Source organism: Kazachstania africana, chromosome 7 (assembly GCF_000304475.1).
Source record: "Kazachstania africana CBS 2517 chromosome 7, complete genome".
NCBI classification, from domain to species: domain Eukaryota; kingdom Fungi; phylum Ascomycota; class Saccharomycetes; order Saccharomycetales; family Saccharomycetaceae; genus Kazachstania; species Kazachstania africana.
The window spans coordinates 301,010-321,489 of NC_018946.1; the positions used below are offsets into that span (position 1 = coordinate 301,010).

The window sequence follows — 20,480 nt, forward strand, 5'->3', positions numbered from 1 at the left end:
TATTCTTACTGCAATATAGGTAGTGGAAGTGAGCTGTACTTGTTCGCTGACTAGTTAGCCGCCTCTTCTTCTAATAATGAATAAGCTAAATCAAACGTTAAATGATATAAAAATTACTGACCGTAGTAACCGTAACTGGCATTGTACGATAGTACCGACGAAGATGTGGTGCTAATAATACGATGTAACATATGATGTTTTTGAAAAGCCCATCGCCTAGATTACTGGAACGTACTGATTTCCTTATTAACGCTGCTCAGCTAATATTATTGTCGGCGGATGTTAATCTTGGCATTGCTAGTAAGCTCAGGTTGCGATTCACAAGATACTACAGTTGGGGTGACTATTCAATAGATAGCATGAATAAATTGAAAAATAAACATTTCAGTCATGCCACGTCAAGGTATAATGTCCTTGCAGCTTGGATCGAAATGATGGGAATATAAAGCCAACAGTTTAATCTACCTCTACATATAATTGTGAAAATGACGATCTTAGTTTCTGCTTTCTCCAGCATTAATAGTGTTGACGTATAGTCCTGAAAATCTAGCAAAACTGACAGCACGTTCGAGCATTTCTGAGGCTCGTCTTGAAAAACATACCTACTTCTGACTGTCTGTTTTGAATCTTACCTGAATGAACTTAAGGACAGAGCCACTATCTTTAAGCCGCATTGCTTCATAGCCGACCCAAATTCTAAAAAAATGGTCTAAAAACTTAGATAAAAGCCCAAGCTTATCTTGTTGCTTGATGCCATACCTTGTATACCTTTGCTTATACCTTTTTGCATTTTAGCAAGTATATATAGAACAACTTCGGTATTTTCGAAGTGCGTCCCCGTAAATGGTGCACAGAACACTACGCCACACTCGCTAGCATCCATTGAAAAGAAGCTTTTCCTTCCAATTACTGCACTATCAGGCCATTTCATCCACTATTTAGCTGCTTTTTAATCACTCAAAGTGTTGTTTTCCAGGAGGATTCTCATTTGTGATGTTTGTTCGATGCCTTAAGGCTTGCTTGACGTTGTGACACAAAATATGTTAAATAAAAAAATATAAATGATAATAGAAGTTTCAATCTTAGAAGAGAAACAAAAAGTCATTTCATATCACTTTATTTACTGTATGCAAGCCAAGCCTATCGTATAACAGACACTAGCAATGGGGACAGAGTTATCAGATATTTTTAACTTGAACGAGCTTCATAATGATGAGTCAATCATGCAGGAATCCTTGAATAACACGAACCTAAAGATGGCTGCTAACGTGAATAGGGCAAAATCCATAAGAGGAAAGCTTTCGCAATTGCTACATAAAGATAGAGAAAACGATGAGTCTGCGTCTCCGACACGATCAAGGAGAAGTTGGTCATTGAAGAATCGAGTATTTAGTGAACTTAATGAAAACAGTTTGAATAGAAATAACAATATAATTGATAAAGCTAAAAAGGATAGTTCTCAAACTAAGTTGGAAATTGATCATTGGGATAGTGACGAATTCAATAAGAATGCGTCCAGATCATTTTTGAAAGGCTTTCATTTTTTGCATCGTCACGTATCATCAGATTCTGTCGGTGATAATGACTGTGTCTACTCTACACCAAAGAACTATTTCAGTGAAATGAAAGATAAGTTACATGGTTTGATTCCAAAACAGAAAGTTCAAGACACAGATGCTGTTGATGAGAATGGGTGTGATGATAATGCAGGATGGAATCCTGAGTTGTTCGATACAGAAAAAAACAAAGCAACTTTAAAAGGTGAATTGGAGCAACCGCCAGATTCTGAAGAAGGGACAACTTTTGAGCTTGCTTCATCAGATAGTTACACTGAGAAACAGAAAATTGAAAGTACTATTCCACCAGCAACACCACCTGGGAACGAATATATTGACAGTGAAAGAAATCCATATAAATTCGTGTTTGATACACCAAATAAATTTTCATATGATGACAGTCAAGGGCTAGAGCCAAGGGCTCTCAATAATTTCAATGCCCTATGGTCACTTCTTGTAACAGACCCTGAGAGAGACCAAAAATTAGAGGATGGCATCATGATCACCAAAATGAGTGAAATATTACTATTCATGGCACGCAGAAAACAGAATATTTTCGACGCTGATGTTACTGACTATAAAGAAAAACTTTTGGAATTGCAAGAAGAGCTAGATGCACAGAAACAATCGAATGACATGTTAGTAAAAAAAGTCGATTCACTTATCGAAGAGAGCAGATTCAAGGGGGATTATGAGAACCTTAAGGAACAGTATAATACTTTAGAAATTGAAAAAAAGACATTAGAGGAAAGGATTAAGTCAATGCAAAGAAAATTGGATGATTTGCTCGAGTTAACTATCCAACAAAAGACTGTTGAGACTAAGTATCAGAAATTACAAGAATTTGAGGAAGAGGCCAACAAGAATTTACATTCAAAATTGAAAATTGCACATGAGAAGTATAAAAACCTCAAGATAAAGGCTAACGCTCAATCCGAAAATATCTTATACTTAAAGGATGAATTGGCAATATCTAACATTTTCAAAGATGGATCTCTCAATTTTGCTTCAGAATTAATGAGAAAATTCAATGGTCTAGTGCAAGAGAAAACTTTAATAAAATACAATATTGCTTTAAAGAGACTGATCTCCACAATGTCAATTATTAATAAGAGGTCCATAAATTCCGACTTGAAGTCAGAACCTCTAGATAGACAAACTTTATCGTCACAAAGCAACGAATTAAGGAGCCAACTGTCGAGCTTCTTTTCAGAAACGGCAAACAGTCTCTTGATAAATGAAATTGTCTTGAACTGGTCTCTCAGTATAAGATCTAACGATTTCCTCAAGCATCAGTTAATAGAATTGAGAAGACAGAATTTCAATCAGAGCAGAAAGATAAAAAAATTGACAAATGAGTTGAAAAAAATAGGGCCAACTAAGCCTCAATATTCAAAACCACAAGAAAGGGGGACCCCATTTGATATTCCAGGAGAAAACACAGAGATTGATATATCTCATCCGCAGGTTTCTAAAAAGAACAGTAACGACGTTCTCATAACTCCTTTGGATTACTAACCGGAAAGTAATTCCCAAACCCAACTCTCCGCTTTGTCTAACTTTTTATAGATCTATAACATAGTAGAATTGAATGAAGTATACATATAAGAAGCTTGTTTGTCATCATTACCGACACAATGGCAATTTACGGATGGTAAATATCGCTTACATAATTTTTGATTTACGGAAGAAATAAGGAACAGAGATGAAAAGTCGGACCACATTATTAGCAAAAGATAATAAAAAAAAAGGTATATAATGGTCAGTGATGGCACTTGCTCTGTTTTAGTATCATCATCTCTCTCATTAAATCATTAGTGACAATGTTACATCCAAAATCTACAGAAATTTACTTTAAGTTAAACAATGGCACCACTATCCCAGCCTTAGGGTTTGGTACCTATGCCCCAAGGGAAAGGATTCCTGAAACTAAACAAGCCGTAAAAGCAGCAATCAAAGCCGGTTATAGACATATTGACACTGCGTGGGTCTATGAATCCGAGCCATATGTCGGCGAAGCTATTAAGGAAATGATTGAAGAAGGTGAAGTTTCGAGAAGCGACCTCTTTGTCACCACTAAGGTTTGGCCAGTTTATTGGGACAATGTTGAAAAATCATTGAATGAGTCCTTGGAAGCCCTAGGACTTGATTATGTCGATTTATTACTTCAACACTGGCCTCTTTGTTTCCCTAGAGTTGAAGACGAGAAGAACGGGGTCAATGGGTTAGTCGCATACCCAGAAGATGATGAAGGCAAGCCACTTTTGAACGAGAAAGGAGACTTTTTAGAAACTTATAGACAAATAGAAAAAATATATTTGAATCCAGACGATCACAGGGTCAGAGCCATCGGGGTTTCCAATTATGCCATTGAATACCTTGAAGCTTTGTTCAAAGAATGTAAGGTTAAACCCGTTGTGAACCAGGTCGAAATACACCCACATTTACCACAGTTGGAATTGAATAAGTTTTGCCATAATCATGGTATACTGTTAACTGCTTATTCACCATTAGGTTCTGATGGTGCTCCAAATTTGAAAATTCCATTAGTTCATCAATTGGCTGAAAAGTATGATATGTCATTGAACGATATCTTGATCTCCTACCATATTAGAAAAGGTAATACTGTTATTCCTAGATCATTGAATCCAGTCAGAATCGCAAGTACTATTGAGTTCGCACCATTCACTCAAGAAGAATTGAAACAACTAGATAATGTAGGTATTGAAGAACCTGCTAGATTTGTAGATGCTGCTTTTGCTCAGCAAATTCCAGGATTTGGTAAATCCAAAAAATAAGAATATAACTCGTTAAAAATCTATTTCATATATTTCTTTAAAAACCTATATAATTCATATGACTTGTTTGTTTGAAATGTTCAATCTTTCACATTCAGAACTTCAAAGACCCTTAGAAATTTAAAATCTCTATCATAAAAAAACGGGAGATGGTTAAGGAGAAAATCGTCATCATTATAATTCATAGAATCTGTATCAAGATCGCTTGCATTGTCGGGGTGAAAGATAGAGATATCATCATTAACTGAGAAATTCATCAATTTCTATTTTCAAGTACAGGTAGGATTGAACAAGCAGCTTGGTCTGTCTTCAACAATCTTAAGAATGGCTTTGAAATATCATCATAGATATCCATCGTCTCGTTTTTTAGACTTGAAACGATTTCATTTTCATTCAAACTTGAAATGAAAATATCAACAGTTTCTTGTTTAATTTCAAAACACTTTTTTAATAATGTTGAAATCATTTGGTCGTATACACTGGGATCAAAATTGTATATCTTTGCAAATGAATTCCTTTCATTGAAGTATTGAATAATTTTTTTCAATAAAAATGTGAAAATAAACATATCGACATTCCATTTCATATTATTGCCAAAGAAATTTTCTTGGTTTTCACCCGCTATATGAGTATGAGTAGTTACCAGCATTTCAATAAAATAGGCGTTTTCTAAATTATTTTCCATATCATCGATTTGATTGAATAAGTAAAAGGTTAATGAATAAACGCCAGTATTGAAAAAATACATTAATTCGTTGTAAAGGAAAGGTTGGTACTTTAACGAATTAAAGATTTTAATCATTTTAATGGAATAATCCTTATACTGTTTAACAAACTTTTGACTCAATCCAACTAAATCCTTCCTTGTCACTGTTCCTGCTTTTCGATTATCATTGACAAATGCAACAATGAAGTGACTTAGCATGATAACTGAATAGAAAAATCGGAAATGAATCTTCAAGATCCTTGAACATACAATTTCAAATTGTAATTCTGGAGTTTCAGTATTGAAGGTTTTAAATGACAATAATTTATAATACTCTTTGAAACTTTCCAACTTCATGCAGGGATTTAATGAACCCTGCCAATTCATCAAATCTTCGTTAAGTTTCAATGCCGTATCGAGTAATTCATCAAAAGCAATACTTTGCGTACTTTTCAATTGATAACACACTGTAAGTATTTGGTCTTCAATATTGATCAGTTTACTGTTATAATATGCTGTGAAAACAGGCATGAACCTGGTATTGTGAACAATGTAGGCAAAAGCTTCTTTCATGGTGTTGATTCCACTGATTTTATTATGCGGTATTGGGTTTGAATTGTCTAATTGTTTAATTATGGCGATGTAATTTTCATCATCGAGGATATTGGTATCGGTTCCATTAATTAGTGGGGCATTACAAAGAATCGAAGCGAATAATTTGTCTGAACTTAGACAATGGATCCATAGATTCCTCCTTTTCAAGGATCTTTCCGGTGTTAGATGAGCATATGACGATATTTTGTTGAGGCCTAGATCAATTGCTACTGACACTGCTCTTCGAAGAACTGGGTAAGCTAATTCGTAACTCACATTTAATGTCAGATATTTAGTGAAAATGAGAAGAGCTTTCAAAATTTTTAGATTGGAGGCATTTGTTGTCAATAATCTATTATAATAAACATGGACGTTAATTGAAAGATTGTTCTCAATGGTTTTCAAATCGTCAGAATTGGGTAAAAATTTATCTTTTCTTAAGTAGTAAGTATCTTTTGTATTTATAATCAGTGATGAAGAGGCACCCTTCATTAGACATACGTTCAATAAAAAAAGATCAGAGAATGATAAGCGTTCATTACTATGATATTTTTCGGAGATATTAAGAATTTCATCTAACGACACCAAAGAAGGTATAGCATATAAAACTGATGTATGAAAATTTTCTAGAAGACGCTTACATTGTTGCCTCGATGGTAAGTCATATAAGGCATTGAAATTCCGGTTATCACTACGGAGAAGAGCACTTAAATTGATTGATTTCTTGAGTTGGACAAGATACCAATTGAAAGTTGTATTGAACATTAATTGAATAGGGTTCATGAATTCCTCTAATGGTAAATTACTTGAAATCTTTTTATGGATCCATCTGATCTTTGGAATTGAAAATAAATTTGTTTGATAATGTTTCTGAGCGGCAAGTGGTAAGAATTCGTAATCGAAATGTTGTAAATCATTATGTTCTTTGATATCTTCTATAAAATAGTCCAGATTTTTACAAATTTCGTCGATCACAATGAGTTTCCTACCAACCTTTTCAAATTCAGTATCAAGAAGTTTGGGAAATGCCGCTGTAAGTGCTTCATCATCGGTAACAGTATTTGTGTTATTGACAGCAGTATTACTGGCAGCCTCTTCATTCATAAGATCTTTAAATTGCTCTTTTGTTTCATTCATAAATTTCTGTCGTCTCTTCTTTTGTAAATTGATATGGAAGTAGAAAGTACAGCTCATATTAAATTTTATACAATTTGCACATTTCCCAATATTCGAATCGAAATTATCGCATCTTATTTTCCTCTTCCTGCAATAATCGCACGCTTTCCCGGTTCTCTTCTTATTTGTAGCTTTTGCAGTGTCATTTTGTTGATAGAAAGGTTCATCCTGTATGACTCCAGGTAATGATGTTTGAAAAACATCAGCAGTGTTTTTCATATTCGTATCAATGTTAAACCCGTTACCGGACAATGGCATACTAGCAAAATCATTACCAGACATGGATTAGATGAATATAGCTTAGGATATACTTTTGATGGTTTTATAACTAATATCTAGCAACCCAGTCTATACCGCTTTAAATGTTTTCACATCTGTTCCTGAAGAACGGAATACTCGGAAGCCCGTTCCGTGCCGACAGAAAGAACATCAAAATTTGAGCAGCGCTAAACACAGAGCATCATCAACCTTCGTACATAAAATGTAACTCACACAGTGGGAAAGAACAGCGGTAATTTGTGATGTTTGCGCACAATGGCCATTTTCAGTCCTAGCATTCAGCCTAAATTACACTACTTGAAGGAAATAAGAAGGCAGGAGCGGCAATTCTTCAAGAAGAAAGAAAAAAAGGCCGGGTACAATTGCATAGGTTTAGTCGGATCGAGTTCTTTGTTGGTGAATCGATGGCATTACTTGTTCTAAAGCTGCTGTTACCTGCGTAGAGGATGTAGTGGAACGTAGTATGACAGAATTTTGACAGTTCCGTTATCCTCTCCATGATCCTGATGGGTGACAGGTCCAATTGTTACCATCACTGCCGCTACCAGAGAAGTCGAATTATCAAAATAGCTGGTCACGTGGTTTTAAATTTACACGGAGATAAATAAGAGACAGGAGCGGATTTAGTCTGTTAAATCCGTATGGTACAATTTGAAAAAAAAAAAATCGAAGTGCCTTTCCCTGCCAAGAACTTATTTATGAGGATGGCCCATTATATTGCCAAGAAGTAAACTATAAACCAGCTCCACTCCACTCAGCTAAATTAACCATGATGGGTTTCAAAGACTTACTGGGATTGAATAAGTCTAAAAAGGATTCAATTGATGCGGAGGCGTTGGATGATATCGCACACGAGATTGACGTTTGTGATATAGAGTCAATATGTTCGGGTGGTTCCTGTCAAAGTGATGGAGAAGAAGATGATGATATTAAGAAAGGTGAAGAAGTTTTCTCTAAATTGAAAATTGACTATAGTACACCTCTTTTTAATTCATCAAAAGTACCAAAATTACATTTCATTGTTCCAACTTCGCAAATCGATTGGGAACATGATGCATGCATGGAAAAGAAAGATTCTGTACAATATAAAATTAACAACTGGTGTCAAGAAAATTTTGACGAGTTTAAAGACTTGAATATAGGGGATAAATTCACTTGTAGTGTAACCTCAATGCCAATTGATATAATGGACATTGACGTAATGAGAGGACTGAAGAATAACGTATTAATCTTACCATATTTTATATGGATGAACGATTTAAAGAGTGAAAACGTTGAACAAACTTTAAACGAACTGGTTCCTGAACTGTTGAAGCATGATCTGAATAAAGAACAATTGTTTGAAAAATTTTCGTACCTTTCTGACGCTAGGGAGAAATCTTTTGTATTTATCTGTTCTCATACAACAAGAGACAAGAGATGTGGTATTACAGCTCCATATATGAAAAGAATTTTCGATAAACTTTTGAAAGAAAATGGTTTATATAGAGATAATTCAGATTTTAGACCAGACGGTGTAAAAGTCGAATTTATTAATCATGTGGGTGGACATAAGTTTGCAGGGAACGTACAAATCTACCTTAAGGATACTATGACCTTGGTCTGGTTAGGTCGTGTCACACCAAAAGATATACCAACTATCTTCAGCAGTTTGGTCCTACCAGAGAATCCGGCTTTACCGTTACCTGCCAAAGTAAGATGTGTGAAAAAATATCAAAAATGGTAAATAATATCAGCTTAATAAATATATATAAATCATATTCTCCATTTCATTGTGAAATAAATCGAATAACTGCATCTTCATAAATAAGCTTGAAATTTCACGGCACTTGAAAAAAAAACGTATGTGATGCCTTGCAACTAACTTGATTAAAAGAAAGAGTAATGGCGATAAGACATTTTAGAAAACATATTGATAGTCATGATAGCAATGAGGACTCTCTTGTTGAGCAGATGACCGATGATATGGTGCAGCCGGAAACTGAAAGACCGCATGTTACGGCTACCACATCCTTGAACAAAAGAACTAACGAAGATAGCTCCAGTGAAGAAGAAGAAGAATATTCCGATTCTTCTGAAAGCAGTGACAGTGACTCTGAGATAATATTGCATAGACCTGTATTTTTGAAGAAGAAGGAAGCTTCTAGTAACGTCGTTAAGAAGCCAAAAACTACTAGTGGTGATAAGCTTATGGAAAGAGTCGATTATGAAAATGAAGCAATCGCTAAAAAGGAACTTCTGCAATCCATGGTAGATTCTAATTACACTACCGATAAAGAGCTGCTTCGAAAAATCATGCTCTTAGATGACAGTGACTTAGTGGATCCTCAGTTAGAATCCAAATTGTGGGAATCCAGGCAGGAGGAACGCTTGAAGACTCATAGAGAGAAACTCGTAGCAAAACAATTGGAATTGGAAGAATATGAGGCAAAAAAACTACTAAACAAGGATAAAAGCATTGATAAGAAGAGCAATGAAAATAAAGCTTTCGAACTTAAAACCAGTTCAAAACCAAAAACGGAATACCGTGACACTTCAGATAAACGATACAGGCCAGGACGTGTGAAGGACATTGAATTTAGCTCCAAAACAATAGGCAACTTGCAAAATGAAGAGAATGAATATTCAATATTTTAAATATTATTATATTAATAACCTGCATATAATAAAGTTGCTTAAATAGCATTTTATTCCATCGAAAAAAAAAGTGATATTGGTGCGTTGAATAGTTGTAGCACGCAAACGGCCATTCAGCTATGTCTTTGGCCGCATTGAGAGATGATTTAGTACCATTCTTAGCACCATATCTACCAAGTAATGATGTCTCAGCCAAAGAACGACCTTTCATCACTTTAACGTATGCTCAATCATTAGATTCCAGAATTTCGGCAGCACCAGGCGTAAGAACTGCAATATCACATTCAGAGACTAAGACAATGACACACTACCTTCGATATCATCATGACGGCATCCTTATTGGCTCAAGGACAGCTTTGGCAGATGATCCTGGTCTAAATTGCAAATTTAATGATGAATTTGAAAAATCTCCGAGACCAATCATCCTGGATTTATCACAAAAGTGGAGGTTTCAAGGCTCACAGATGTATACGTTGTATAAGCAAGGACGAGGCAAACCACCGATTGTGGTTGTTAGAGGTGCGCCCACACTCAGAGAAAATGATGTAGATTACCTAATTTTTAGTCAAAATGAAAGATACATTGATTTTGAAATTTTATTTAGTAGATTAGAGGCTGAATTTGGTTTACATTCCGTTATGGTAGAGGGAGGGGCTTTTGTAATCAATGAATTGTTAGCAAGGGGTGATTTGGTTGATTCCCTTGTGATAACTATTGGCTCAGTTTTTTTGGGTAAAAACGGAGTCGAAGTTAGCCCAGCTAACTCGCTTGAATTGAAGGATATTGACTGGTGGAACGGTACAAGAGACGCTATAATGTGTGCAAGATTTTTAAATCCAAAGATAGTTTGATTATTTTTCATTGGCACTGTTATCTTTATAAATTAATACATATACATTTTTTTTTTGATGATTGTTAATATGAAGTAAATATCTACATACAAATTCTGTAACTTGCATAACGCCCGGCGGTTTCACTCTTTCTAATAATTTTAACGACTTCACCTCTCTTTAAACCTAAATATAATGCAACTGGATCGACTCTTTGGATTCTTGGTAACTGTGATTCTTTTAATCTATATCTCTTTAATAATTCTTTCTTTTCTTCCAGACTCAATCTGATGTGCTTTGGCACTAGTTCATGATGAGTGATGTTGACTACTAAGGAAGCTTCTTGGAAAGTTTCAATAGTTGCTGGAGGTATTGATGGAACTAATTTCATAGCACTTGGAGTAACATTATTTTGATAGATGAAAATACCGGTGCTGTAATTCTTTTCTTGAATATGTACAACGAAGTTTTTCATTGTTTTGACACCAACAGATGGTTCATCGCAAAATTCAACCCACAGTGAGCCTAAATCTGGAAATTTAGCCAAGAATTCATCATTTGGATTGGCTTGGAAGGACATCATCTTACGTTGTGGTCTTCCCATGGAGTCAGAATATTTAGCTTTGAAATCTTCTAGTGATAGATCAATTTCTTCATCATTGACGAAATAACCTCTATCTTTAACCATCTCTTTGACGGTTTTGAATGTTCTCCATAATCTACGAATATTTCTTTCGTTTTCTTGATCCATTTCTAGTGTGTGTGTTTTCCTTTATGGATATCGGTTGTAAATGCAGAGACTAATGGTACGTATCGGCACTGTGACTAGAAATTGAGTACAATGCTGGATTCAAGTAGTCAATAATATCGAGAGATGGTCTCTACTTCATCATTAACAATTTGGAAAAAAAATAAAAAAATTTCAAAAAAAAAATAATATATACAAAGTATCGTATACTACGATAAATACATGGTTTTTACAAGCAAATTACTGAATATAATGTAGAATAATATGGCAAGAATCCAAAATTGTTCTTTGTTCATCAAGGATGATGCTCTCATGATGAGCGTCAATACTTAGGATCATCTCTTGACCCAAGCGGGCATCTTTCTAGCTTTTCTTTTACCTGGTTTCTTTCTCTCAACACGTCTGTAATCTGTCGTTAGCACGCCTGCTTTGTGTAATCTTGATTTCAGCAATGGATTAAATGCCACCAATGCTTTGCCCACGGCTAGCATTATAGCCTCAGCCTGACCAGTGGTACCGCCTCCCGACGCCATTGCAAATATGTTGAATTTACCCACACTATCAATAGCTTTCAAAGGATGCAAAATGGATGCTCGATCTTTCAATTTCACAAAATAATCATTTAATTGACGGTTATTAACCAGTACCTGACCTGTACCTTTTACGATATATACTTTTGCGGTTGCGGACTTTCTTCTACCCACACCTAAACTTCTTCCAAATTCGTCCAATGTGGGAACCTTGAAGTGTTGAGCCTGTGACACACTGTGATTCCTTGAGTATTTAGATAATTCAATTTTCAGTTCCTCATTGGTTAATTGCGGATCAATGCCATTCAATTTGTTTAAAATATAGAGTAATTGTTTGTATTGAATCGGCTTTAGCCTCGAGCCCCCTCCAATGGCTCTGTATTCCTCTAGTGAAATCCACAACGGTTGGTTGTGTCTTTTTCTATCGGGCGTAGAACCATTTAGTGAAGTTTCAGTGGGTAATTTGATATATTTACGAAGCAATGCTTCCAATCGAGCTATATTGTCTTCATGGGGAGGATTCGCAGAGTAAAATGTCGGGAGTTCTGGTACAATTCTATCTGGTATAAATTTGGTGTATCGATGTTGTAATAAGGGTGAATATTGACTAAAAGATCTCTTGACGAGTAATGGCCGGGACTCAAACAGTATTCTTCTCAGCATCATTGGATTGAGAAAAGGAGAGCGGAAGTATAACCAATGACTGATATTTGGTGAGCTACCTCGATATATCAAAACTCTCCGGTTAACAAGCAATAGATATTCTGTTTCTGCTTGTTCGAAAAGGGAGTGTTATTTGTGTTCTTTACGATAGCTTCTACTTTTTTGAAAGGCCGGCACATCTTGAAAAAGATCCTGAAGACAAGTTCAACAAATAATTCAAATGATGTCGATAAGTATAAAAAATTGTGTTATGGCAGCAAACTTTTGGAGGTTTCACGCACCAAGCTTGTTTATGCAGCCTTCATTGTCAAAATCACAAGAAAATTACTCAATTTGTGACCGGAAAGGTTATCAAAATTACTGATTTTATAACCTTTTCGGTAGGAAACGTCTTCCACAATGTCATACCAACTACAGGATTAAAAGATTCAAGACTCATTATATAAGAATAGTTGGTAACCCACTTGAATTACGAAAGTGAAAAATGTTTTTTATACTCTTATATAAATCATTATTCGTTTACGAAGTTATAAACTATATGTATTAGAAAATTAAACTAAAAAAGGCATGTGTTTTCATTAGATTAATCCGCTTATTGGTTACAGTCAACAACGTATCTACCGACAATTTGACCCTTTTCCATCTTTTCGAAAATTTCTGGGACGGCGGATAATGGGGCAATGTGGATTGGAGCCTTGACTAAACCTCTGGTGAAGAAGTCAATAGCTTCTCTGGTGTCAGCTCTGTTACCGACGTAAGAACCAACAATACTGATGGACTTAACGACGTGGGAGAAGACTTCAGACTTACAGTAAGCACCACCTGGTAAACCGACTAAGACACAGGTACCGTTAGATCTAACGTATCTGGTAGAAGATTCGATAGCAGCTTCAGAGACGGAGACGTTGATGACACCGTGAGCACCACCGTTGGTAGCTTCAATGACAGCGGCTTCAATGTCCTTGGTCTTGGTGAAATCAATGAAAACTTCACCACCTAATTCCTTGAATAAAGCGGCCTTTTCATCACCACCGTCAATACCTAAGATTCTGTAACCCATGGCCTTGGCGTATTGGATAGCTAAAGAACCTAAACCACCACAAGCACCAGAGATGGCAACCCATTCACCGGCACTTAAGTTAGCAGACTTTAAGGCCTTGTAGACAGTGATACCAGCACATAAGATTGGAGCGACTTGAGCTAAGTCAGTACCTTGTGGGATCTTAGCAGCTTGGACGGCATCAGCAGTAGCGTATTGTTGGAAAGAACCATCGTGAGTGTAACCAGATAAATCAGCTTCTGGACAGTTAGATTCGTTGGATAATTCACAGTATTCACAAGACATACAGGAACCGTTTAACCACTTGATACCAGCGTAGTCACCGATCTTCCAGCCTCTGACGTTTTCACCCATAGCGACAACGACACCAGCACCTTCGTGACCACCAACTAATGGTAATTTGACATCTAATGGCCAGTCACCCTTCCAGGCGTGTAAATCAGTGTGACAAACACCAGAGTATTTGACATTGATTAATAATTCGTTAGCCTTTGGGGTTGGAACTGGAATATCTTTGTATTCTAATTTACCACCGTTTTCGTAGAAAATAACACCCTTTTGGGTCTTTGGGATAACTGGAGCAGACATTTCTTAACAATTAGTACTTGTATAGAGTATGGTTTATTACGAAATGACAAGAAATAAAACAAGAGAATTTTCAACAACAAAAATGAGAAATTTGAAATTTTATTCAATTGACATGCCTCGACTATATTTATACCAAAGCCAGTTGCAATTCTGAAAGGAACAACCACTCATTTTTTTATTTTTTTTTTCTCTTCCTAACTGATTTTTTTTTCTTGCTACTAGTGATCAAAGTAAATAGAGGGCTAGATTGATTGTATATCAATAAGGTGATTTGTCTAGAGTTGATGAAGACAGAAAAAGTAAGTAGAGCAAACTTGCTACATCTTTGCACGTTGAGAGATATCATTTGACTGTTACATGATATTTCGAGGCGGGATTGCACGAAAACCTGACACGTAAGCGAAATAGACGTCGCGCAACCAACACTGAAAGGAGCGTAATATTTGGAAGCCAGGGTGCCAGGATCTTCGGCAAAAGACCGTTTAAAACAATGTTGAAAAACTGGATTTTCATAGTTTCTCCTCCAGTCAGTGGGTAGTAAGTAGGCTTCTGACTTCGTAGCCTGCCAAGATGGAAGAATTCAACTTTTGATTACTGAACTAATCAAGTGGAGAGTTGCTGTGCTGACTTGAAATGGTGAAAGCAAGAAACCACGGGGAAAAAAATCGTATCAAATCTTTCCTCCGTGTATTTTTGCCATACTATTCAATCGTCTGATACTTCTGGGGGTAGGAGGACAGAGAGGAACGGATGCGTATATTTTGCGGGCTGCCTCTAATTTTTTTTTTCCATTGGTACTGTAATTTATCTGGAAGCCGTTCGTTCTAATGGGGTTGGTACTTGACTTGTTCTTTGGCAATTGGCCGCACCGGTTCCTCGTTCCCTTGTTGGATCAAATTTCAGATTTTGTTTTCGGTGGTTCCTGTTTTTGTCCTTTCTAAGAATTTTTCCGATTTTCTTCTTCTTTTTCTTGGCAAGGTCCACAGGAATCTAGTGAGAAAGGAAGGAGGAGGAGACCCGAAGGAAGCGAAAGGCTAAACAACATTTTTTTTCCTGTGCAACGAATGACTGGGTGCTCAAACAGGAAGCTGCGCAATATAAGAGTGTATGGGTTTATGGTTCTTAACTACCGGGTAATGACTTTTAAAATTACACAGATGAATTTAAGATTAATTTATTGTGATGATTTACAGCCACATTATTGCCTATTAGTAGATGACGATGACGTTTTTTTCCATCGTGGCGACAGTTGAACAAAAGCATTAAAGATAATCTTGCATATTGTCAGGTTCAACTTTTCGGACCTTTGGATACGACGTTTCAATGCAGGGAATGTATTGAGTCAACATGGCTACGTTAAGCCCTCCTCGCATACCTCTTGAAGATGGAAAAGGCAAATTATAGTTTAGGACGTTAAAGATGAAATTTGAAGAAGTTCATCTCCAATGAAACCCTCATTAACTTTTCTGAAATTAGATGACCCAGCATATTATCTTGTATCCCCTAAAGAACTAATTCTTATAAGAACGTTTATATATTAAAATGAAATAACAAACCTACGCTTGTGCACTTTCAGATCACGTCGACACTATGGACAGATACCCCGTGTATTTAACTTACAATGATCAAACTATAATAAGAAAGACTTCATCTAAAAACATCAATAGTGGAGAAATACTGGAATCAATAATAAGACAAGCTTTTGATATTCATGATTCCGATAATTTCGATAAAAAACTGTATTGGAAACCATCGGAAACATTCTTGAAAAGACCATTGGAAACTGAACAGGATTATCAAGAATTGGCTATAAATCATAAACTACATTACTCAAGTCACATATACATCTTTGACAGAATTTCCAATAAACAGACCGAATATGTTACTATAAGAAAATCACAACTTGATGATATTATCAATGCTCTGCAAAGGTTGAGAGATGACAATTCTGATTTAGATGGCTGAAATAAAATGTCTAGTATTATCCAGTTTCTTACGAAATCTATATATCTATTCAGATTCACAAGAATTACATCACATATTCTAAACAGCAGACGTCCTATCCTTCTCATTGGCTTTTAATAGCTCAAATACTTTATTCGTCATTTTATTTTGCCGTTTTTACTAGCATTATCTGACCTCTTAAGGGCACGTGGAATCCACGTGACTCGGAAGCATGGGTGTCTTGAAAAATTTTCTTGCGTCTACGTTGATGCGATGTTGGGTGAACAGTTAAACCATAGTTAACTGAAGATGCTCGTAAGCAATTGCAAGTTCAATTAGTTGATTTTTACCCACTATTTGTTACATTTCAAATAGAATATATTAATCGTACTTTGTAATCAAAGAATACCAATAGAAAAATGGAAACAGACGCTGAAAAGAACATCGAAATCTGGAAGGTTAAGAAATTAGTTAAATCTTTAGAAAAAGCCAGAGGTAATGGTACCTCTATGATTTCTTTAGTTATCCCACCAAAGGGTCAAATTTCCATGATCCAAAAGATGTTAACTGATGAATATGGTACAGCTTCCAACATTAAATCCAGAGTTAACCGTCTTTCTGTGTTATCTGCTATTACATCAACTCAACAAAAGTTAAAACTGTACAACAAATTACCAGCTAATGGTTTAGTCTTATATTGTGGTGATATCATTACTGAAGATGGTAAAGAAAAGAAGGTCACTTTCGATATTGAACCATACAAGCCAATCAACACTTCTCTATATCTTTGTGACAATAAATTCCATACTGAAGTTTTATCAGAATTATTGGAAGCTGATGATAAATTCGGTTTTATTGTCATGGATGGTCAAGGTTCTCTATTCGGTCTACTTTCTGGTAATACTAGAACCGTTTTACATAAATTTACTGTCGATCTTCCAAAGAAGCACGGTAGAGGTGGTCAATCTGCCCTTCGTTTCGCTCGTTTAAGGGAAGAAAAGAGACATAACTATGTTAGAAAAGTAGCCGAAGTTGCTGTCCAAAATTTCATCACAAACGATAAAGTCAACGTTAAGGGTTTAGTTTTAGCTGGTTCTGCTGATTTCAAGACAGATTTAGCAAGATCTGAATTATTTGACCAAAGATTAGCAGCTAAAGTTATTCAAATCGTCGATATTTCCTATGGTGGTGAAAATGGTTTCAACCAAGCCATAGAGCTTTCTTCTGAGGCTTTATCTAATGTCAAATTCGTCCAAGAAAAGAAATTATTGGAGGGCTACTTCGATGAAATTTCTCAAGATACTGGTAAATTCTGTTATGGTATTGAAGATACCTTAAAGGCTTTGGACCTTGGTGCCATTGAGACTTTAATTGTTTTTGAAAACTTAGAAACCGTTAGATACACATTCAAGGATTCTGAAGATCAAGAAATTATTAAATTTGCTGCTCCAGATGCAAAGGACAAATCTTACGCTATGGACAAGGCCACTGGTAAAGAAATGGAAGTTGTTACAGAAAAGCCTTTAGTCGAATGGTTAGCTGAAAATTACAAATCTTTTGGTGCTGCTTTAGAATTCATTACTGATAAATCACCTGAAGGTTCTCAATTCGTTAGCGGCTTTGGTGGTATCGGTGGTCTATTACGTTACAAGGTCAACTTTGAACAATTAATGGATGATTCTGATGAAGACGAATACTACGATGACGATGGCGAATCCGACTACGATTTCATTTAAATGATGTAATAAAATTCTTATTTTATTCAGGGTGTATGGAAAACCAATAAATTCTCTTAGTGGCATTTCAAATCATTTTAAGGCCTTAATTTCCATTCTCAAAAAGCATGGCGCCATTACCTTTAGAATTGCTAATAAATAGATACACATAAATAAATACATATGTTTCATAACTGTACATTATTTCTATCAAACTTGTATCGGAATCTTATTAAAAAGTACAATTGGTACTGCTAAGTAGTCTAAAAAAGGTCTATTTAAAATTATCTACAAATTGATATGCTTAGCTGTTTATTTCTTAGTTCTCTTATTGGCATTCTTTTTATTCTTTAACAAAGCGAGCGCACCAATTTCTTCTTGACCAATAATAGAGTTGTGTCCTCTCTTCTTGACCAAGTTATCAGCAAGGTTAACTAACCCACCGGTTAAATATTTCTTTCTCATGTCCTTTCTCAAAGGAATACTTAAAAGTTCATTTAAGTGGGCCTTAGAATATCTTGCTTGATCCTTAGCCATTGTTTTGTTTATCTTCTTTGTCTTATTTTTAGCCAGATATGTATCCTTATTTTCATCATCAGAGTCTGCATCAATACCTAGATCCTCTGCAGCCTTCTTCAACCAGTTATCGTCTTTACTTAGAGATTTTGATGCAATGTCATGATCAGCCAATTCCGAAGCTATTTTGCTACGTTCTCTTAACTGAGAAACAATATCTATCTCGATTGGTAACAATGGGACAGTTTTTTGCCATTTTTGCTTGCTTCTGAATTTACCTTTCTTCAGATGTGCTTCGTTGGAAGATAAGACTTTCCTTAACTTTCTTAACGAACTCATGGATTCTTGTGGAGAACATATCATGACAGAGACACCTTCATTCTTGTGACGAGCCGTTCTACCTGATCTGTGAATATAAACATCTGCTGTACGAGGTAGATGGTAATGAATGACGTGCTGGATACCCGGGATATCCAGACCCCTTGCAGCAACATCACTTGCAATGAGTACAGTTGCTTTATTCAAGACAGAATTATGTTGTGCTTGCTGTTTAAATTTTTCTAGATTCTTCAAACGGTTCTTTTGAGTCATTGATGAATGAATTTGGAAAGATGAGATGTTTAATAAATTCAAATAGGCATTTAATCTTTTCACTGATTCAATAGCGTTACAAAAGACTAAAGTAGTACCTGGATACATGGCGAGGAAATAATAGACGTATAAGTCACGTTCCATTGGAGCACATTCTATTAATGATTCCTTGATTTGTGAGCTCACTTTTTCATCTGGGTTAGTATCAACAATAACAGGTTTTGATTTAAAATGTATCTTTGTCATTAGATGCTTCAGGACAGTTTCCATTTCATTTTCACCATCATTTTTATTTTTATTGTGATTATGATTTGAGGCCAGTTTATTGAATAAATCAGTCGAGAACGTGGCGGAGAAGATCATTGTTTGCCAATGGGATTTACTTGATTTCTTTCTGTAATTACCTAAAAGCTTCAAAATTTTTTCAAATTCATCAAAATGACCATCCTGTAATAATCTATCAGCCTCATCTAAGACTAAAGTATCAATCTTTCCGAACCTTTCAATCAATTCGTTATTTTTCTCCAACAGTTCTAAGAATCTACCTGGTGTAGCTATGACGATTTTACCACTTCCTTGGTATTTTAACAATCTTTCTTGTTTCTGAATGGATAGACCACCAGTTAAAGATAAGATAGCGTACTTATTTTTCTCCTTTAGGATCAGTTCACTTACTTTCGTTAAATGTTGAGTAACTTGCTGAGCCAACTCTCTTGTTGGAGTAAAAATTAAACCAATGGCACGATTATTATCTTTCGATTTGAAAGATTTAACGAAGTTTTCCAACATTGGAATACCATATGCTAAAGTTTTACCGGAACCTGTTGATGCTTTACCCATAATATCGTGATTTCCAAGGCCCAAAGGGATTGTTTTTGCTTGAATTTCTGTCGGCTTAGTAAAACCTAATTTGGCTAAACCTTGTAAAGTAGTCATTGAAAATTTAGCTAATTTTGTCCATTCGGGAAGTTCTACAAGTGAGACGACATCTTGTAGATCGAGATCTGCAGAGAAAACGTTTTCTGTTAGTTCATCGTCATCATCGTTTAAATTGTCTTCATCCTCAATTTCATCGTCCTCGTCATCACTGTCGGATTCTGAAAGAGCACTTAATTCACCTTCTTCAATATCGTCAAGATTCTTGAATTCAATCAGTTCCTGGTCTTCTGATTCACGTTGTTCTTGTTCAACGTCGTTATTTTTAGATTCAGTGGCGAAGAAAGTGGCTTTACCATCAATAATCTTGACATCAACACCGTCAATTTCTTCTAGACCATAAAACCCACCAAAATCGTCTAACGTGTCTGAGACCTGGACTGATTTCCATTTAAGATCCTTTGGTTTAACTTGTACTTTCTTAGACATTGTTATGGCCGCGTAGATTATTGTAAAGTTTGATTAATATGTGTATTTGTTAGAGATGAGATGAGTTTACTGGAAAACAAAATTTTTCATTATAATTGTGTCCGAAATGAGGAATCTGAAATTTTTCAATGCCATAAAAAACAAAAGTGAATTTGATAGTGAACCTCATCGATTTGAAGTAAGA

The 20,480-nt window shown here is 35.7% G+C and overlaps 11 protein-coding genes across 11 annotated transcripts; 6 read left to right on the top strand and 5 right to left on the bottom strand.

The window, feature by feature from the left end:
* Positions 1-1,163: 1,163 nt before the first annotated feature.
* YSW1 (Ysw1p) lies at positions 1,164-3,074 on the top strand (the record flags this gene model as incomplete). Its single annotated transcript, XM_003958254.1, has 1 exon — positions 1,164-3,074. One exon carries the CDS (start codon positions 1,164-1,166, stop codon positions 3,072-3,074), a length of 1,911 nt encoding a protein of 636 aa, XP_003958303.1.
* Positions 3,075-3,379: 305 nt separating this feature from the next.
* Positions 3,380-4,354, top strand: ARA1 (D-arabinose 1-dehydrogenase (NAD(P)(+)) ARA1; the record flags this gene model as incomplete). The annotated part of the gene is made up of 1 exon (XM_003958255.1): positions 3,380-4,354. One exon carries the CDS (start codon positions 3,380-3,382, stop codon positions 4,352-4,354), a length of 975 nt encoding a protein of 324 aa, XP_003958304.1.
* A 256-nt stretch (positions 4,355-4,610) lies between these two features.
* Positions 4,611-7,112, bottom strand: TBS1 (Tbs1p; the record flags this gene model as incomplete). Its single annotated transcript, XM_003958256.1, has 1 exon — positions 4,611-7,112. The coding sequence occupies one exon, from the start codon at positions 7,110-7,112 to the stop codon at positions 4,611-4,613; it is 2,502 nt and encodes an 833-aa protein (XP_003958305.1).
* Positions 7,113-7,878: 766 nt separating this feature from the next.
* APD1 (Apd1p) lies at positions 7,879-8,835 on the top strand (the record flags this gene model as incomplete). The annotated part of the gene is made up of 1 exon (XM_003958257.1): positions 7,879-8,835. One exon carries the CDS (start codon positions 7,879-7,881, stop codon positions 8,833-8,835), a length of 957 nt encoding a protein of 318 aa, XP_003958306.1.
* Positions 8,836-8,993: 158 nt separating this feature from the next.
* SPP381 (U4/U6-U5 snRNP complex subunit SPP381) lies at positions 8,994-9,746 on the top strand (the record flags this gene model as incomplete). Its single annotated transcript, XM_003958258.1, has 1 exon — positions 8,994-9,746. One exon carries the CDS (start codon positions 8,994-8,996, stop codon positions 9,744-9,746), a length of 753 nt encoding a protein of 250 aa, XP_003958307.1.
* A 119-nt stretch (positions 9,747-9,865) lies between these two features.
* Positions 9,866-10,597, top strand: RIB7 (2,5-diamino-6-(ribosylamino)-4(3H)-pyrimidinone 5'-phosphate reductase; the record flags this gene model as incomplete). Its single annotated transcript, XM_003958259.1, has 1 exon — positions 9,866-10,597. One exon carries the CDS (start codon positions 9,866-9,868, stop codon positions 10,595-10,597), a length of 732 nt encoding a protein of 243 aa, XP_003958308.1.
* An 82-nt stretch (positions 10,598-10,679) lies between these two features.
* Positions 10,680-11,327, bottom strand: RPB5 (DNA-directed RNA polymerase core subunit RPB5; the record flags this gene model as incomplete). Its single annotated transcript, XM_003958260.1, has 1 exon — positions 10,680-11,327. The coding sequence occupies one exon, from the start codon at positions 11,325-11,327 to the stop codon at positions 10,680-10,682; it is 648 nt and encodes a 215-aa protein (XP_003958309.1).
* Positions 11,328-11,659: 332 nt separating this feature from the next.
* MRPS9 (mitochondrial 37S ribosomal protein uS9m) lies at positions 11,660-12,520 on the bottom strand (the record flags this gene model as incomplete). Its single annotated transcript, XM_003958261.1, has 1 exon — positions 11,660-12,520. The coding sequence occupies one exon, from the start codon at positions 12,518-12,520 to the stop codon at positions 11,660-11,662; it is 861 nt and encodes a 286-aa protein (XP_003958310.1).
* Positions 12,521-13,109: 589 nt separating this feature from the next.
* Positions 13,110-14,165, bottom strand: ADH5 (alcohol dehydrogenase ADH5; the record flags this gene model as incomplete). Its single annotated transcript, XM_003958262.1, has 1 exon — positions 13,110-14,165. The coding sequence occupies one exon, from the start codon at positions 14,163-14,165 to the stop codon at positions 13,110-13,112; it is 1,056 nt and encodes a 351-aa protein (XP_003958311.1).
* A 2,363-nt stretch (positions 14,166-16,528) lies between these two features.
* Positions 16,529-17,845, top strand: SUP45 (translation termination factor eRF1; the record flags this gene model as incomplete). Its single annotated transcript, XM_003958263.1, has 1 exon — positions 16,529-17,845. The coding sequence occupies one exon, from the start codon at positions 16,529-16,531 to the stop codon at positions 17,843-17,845; it is 1,317 nt and encodes a 438-aa protein (XP_003958312.1).
* A 291-nt stretch (positions 17,846-18,136) lies between these two features.
* On the bottom strand, positions 18,137-20,296 carry MAK5 (ATP-dependent RNA helicase; the record flags this gene model as incomplete). The annotated part of the gene is made up of 1 exon (XM_003958264.1): positions 18,137-20,296. One exon carries the CDS (start codon positions 20,294-20,296, stop codon positions 18,137-18,139), a length of 2,160 nt encoding a protein of 719 aa, XP_003958313.1.
* Between the last annotated feature and the right edge of the window lie 184 nt (positions 20,297-20,480).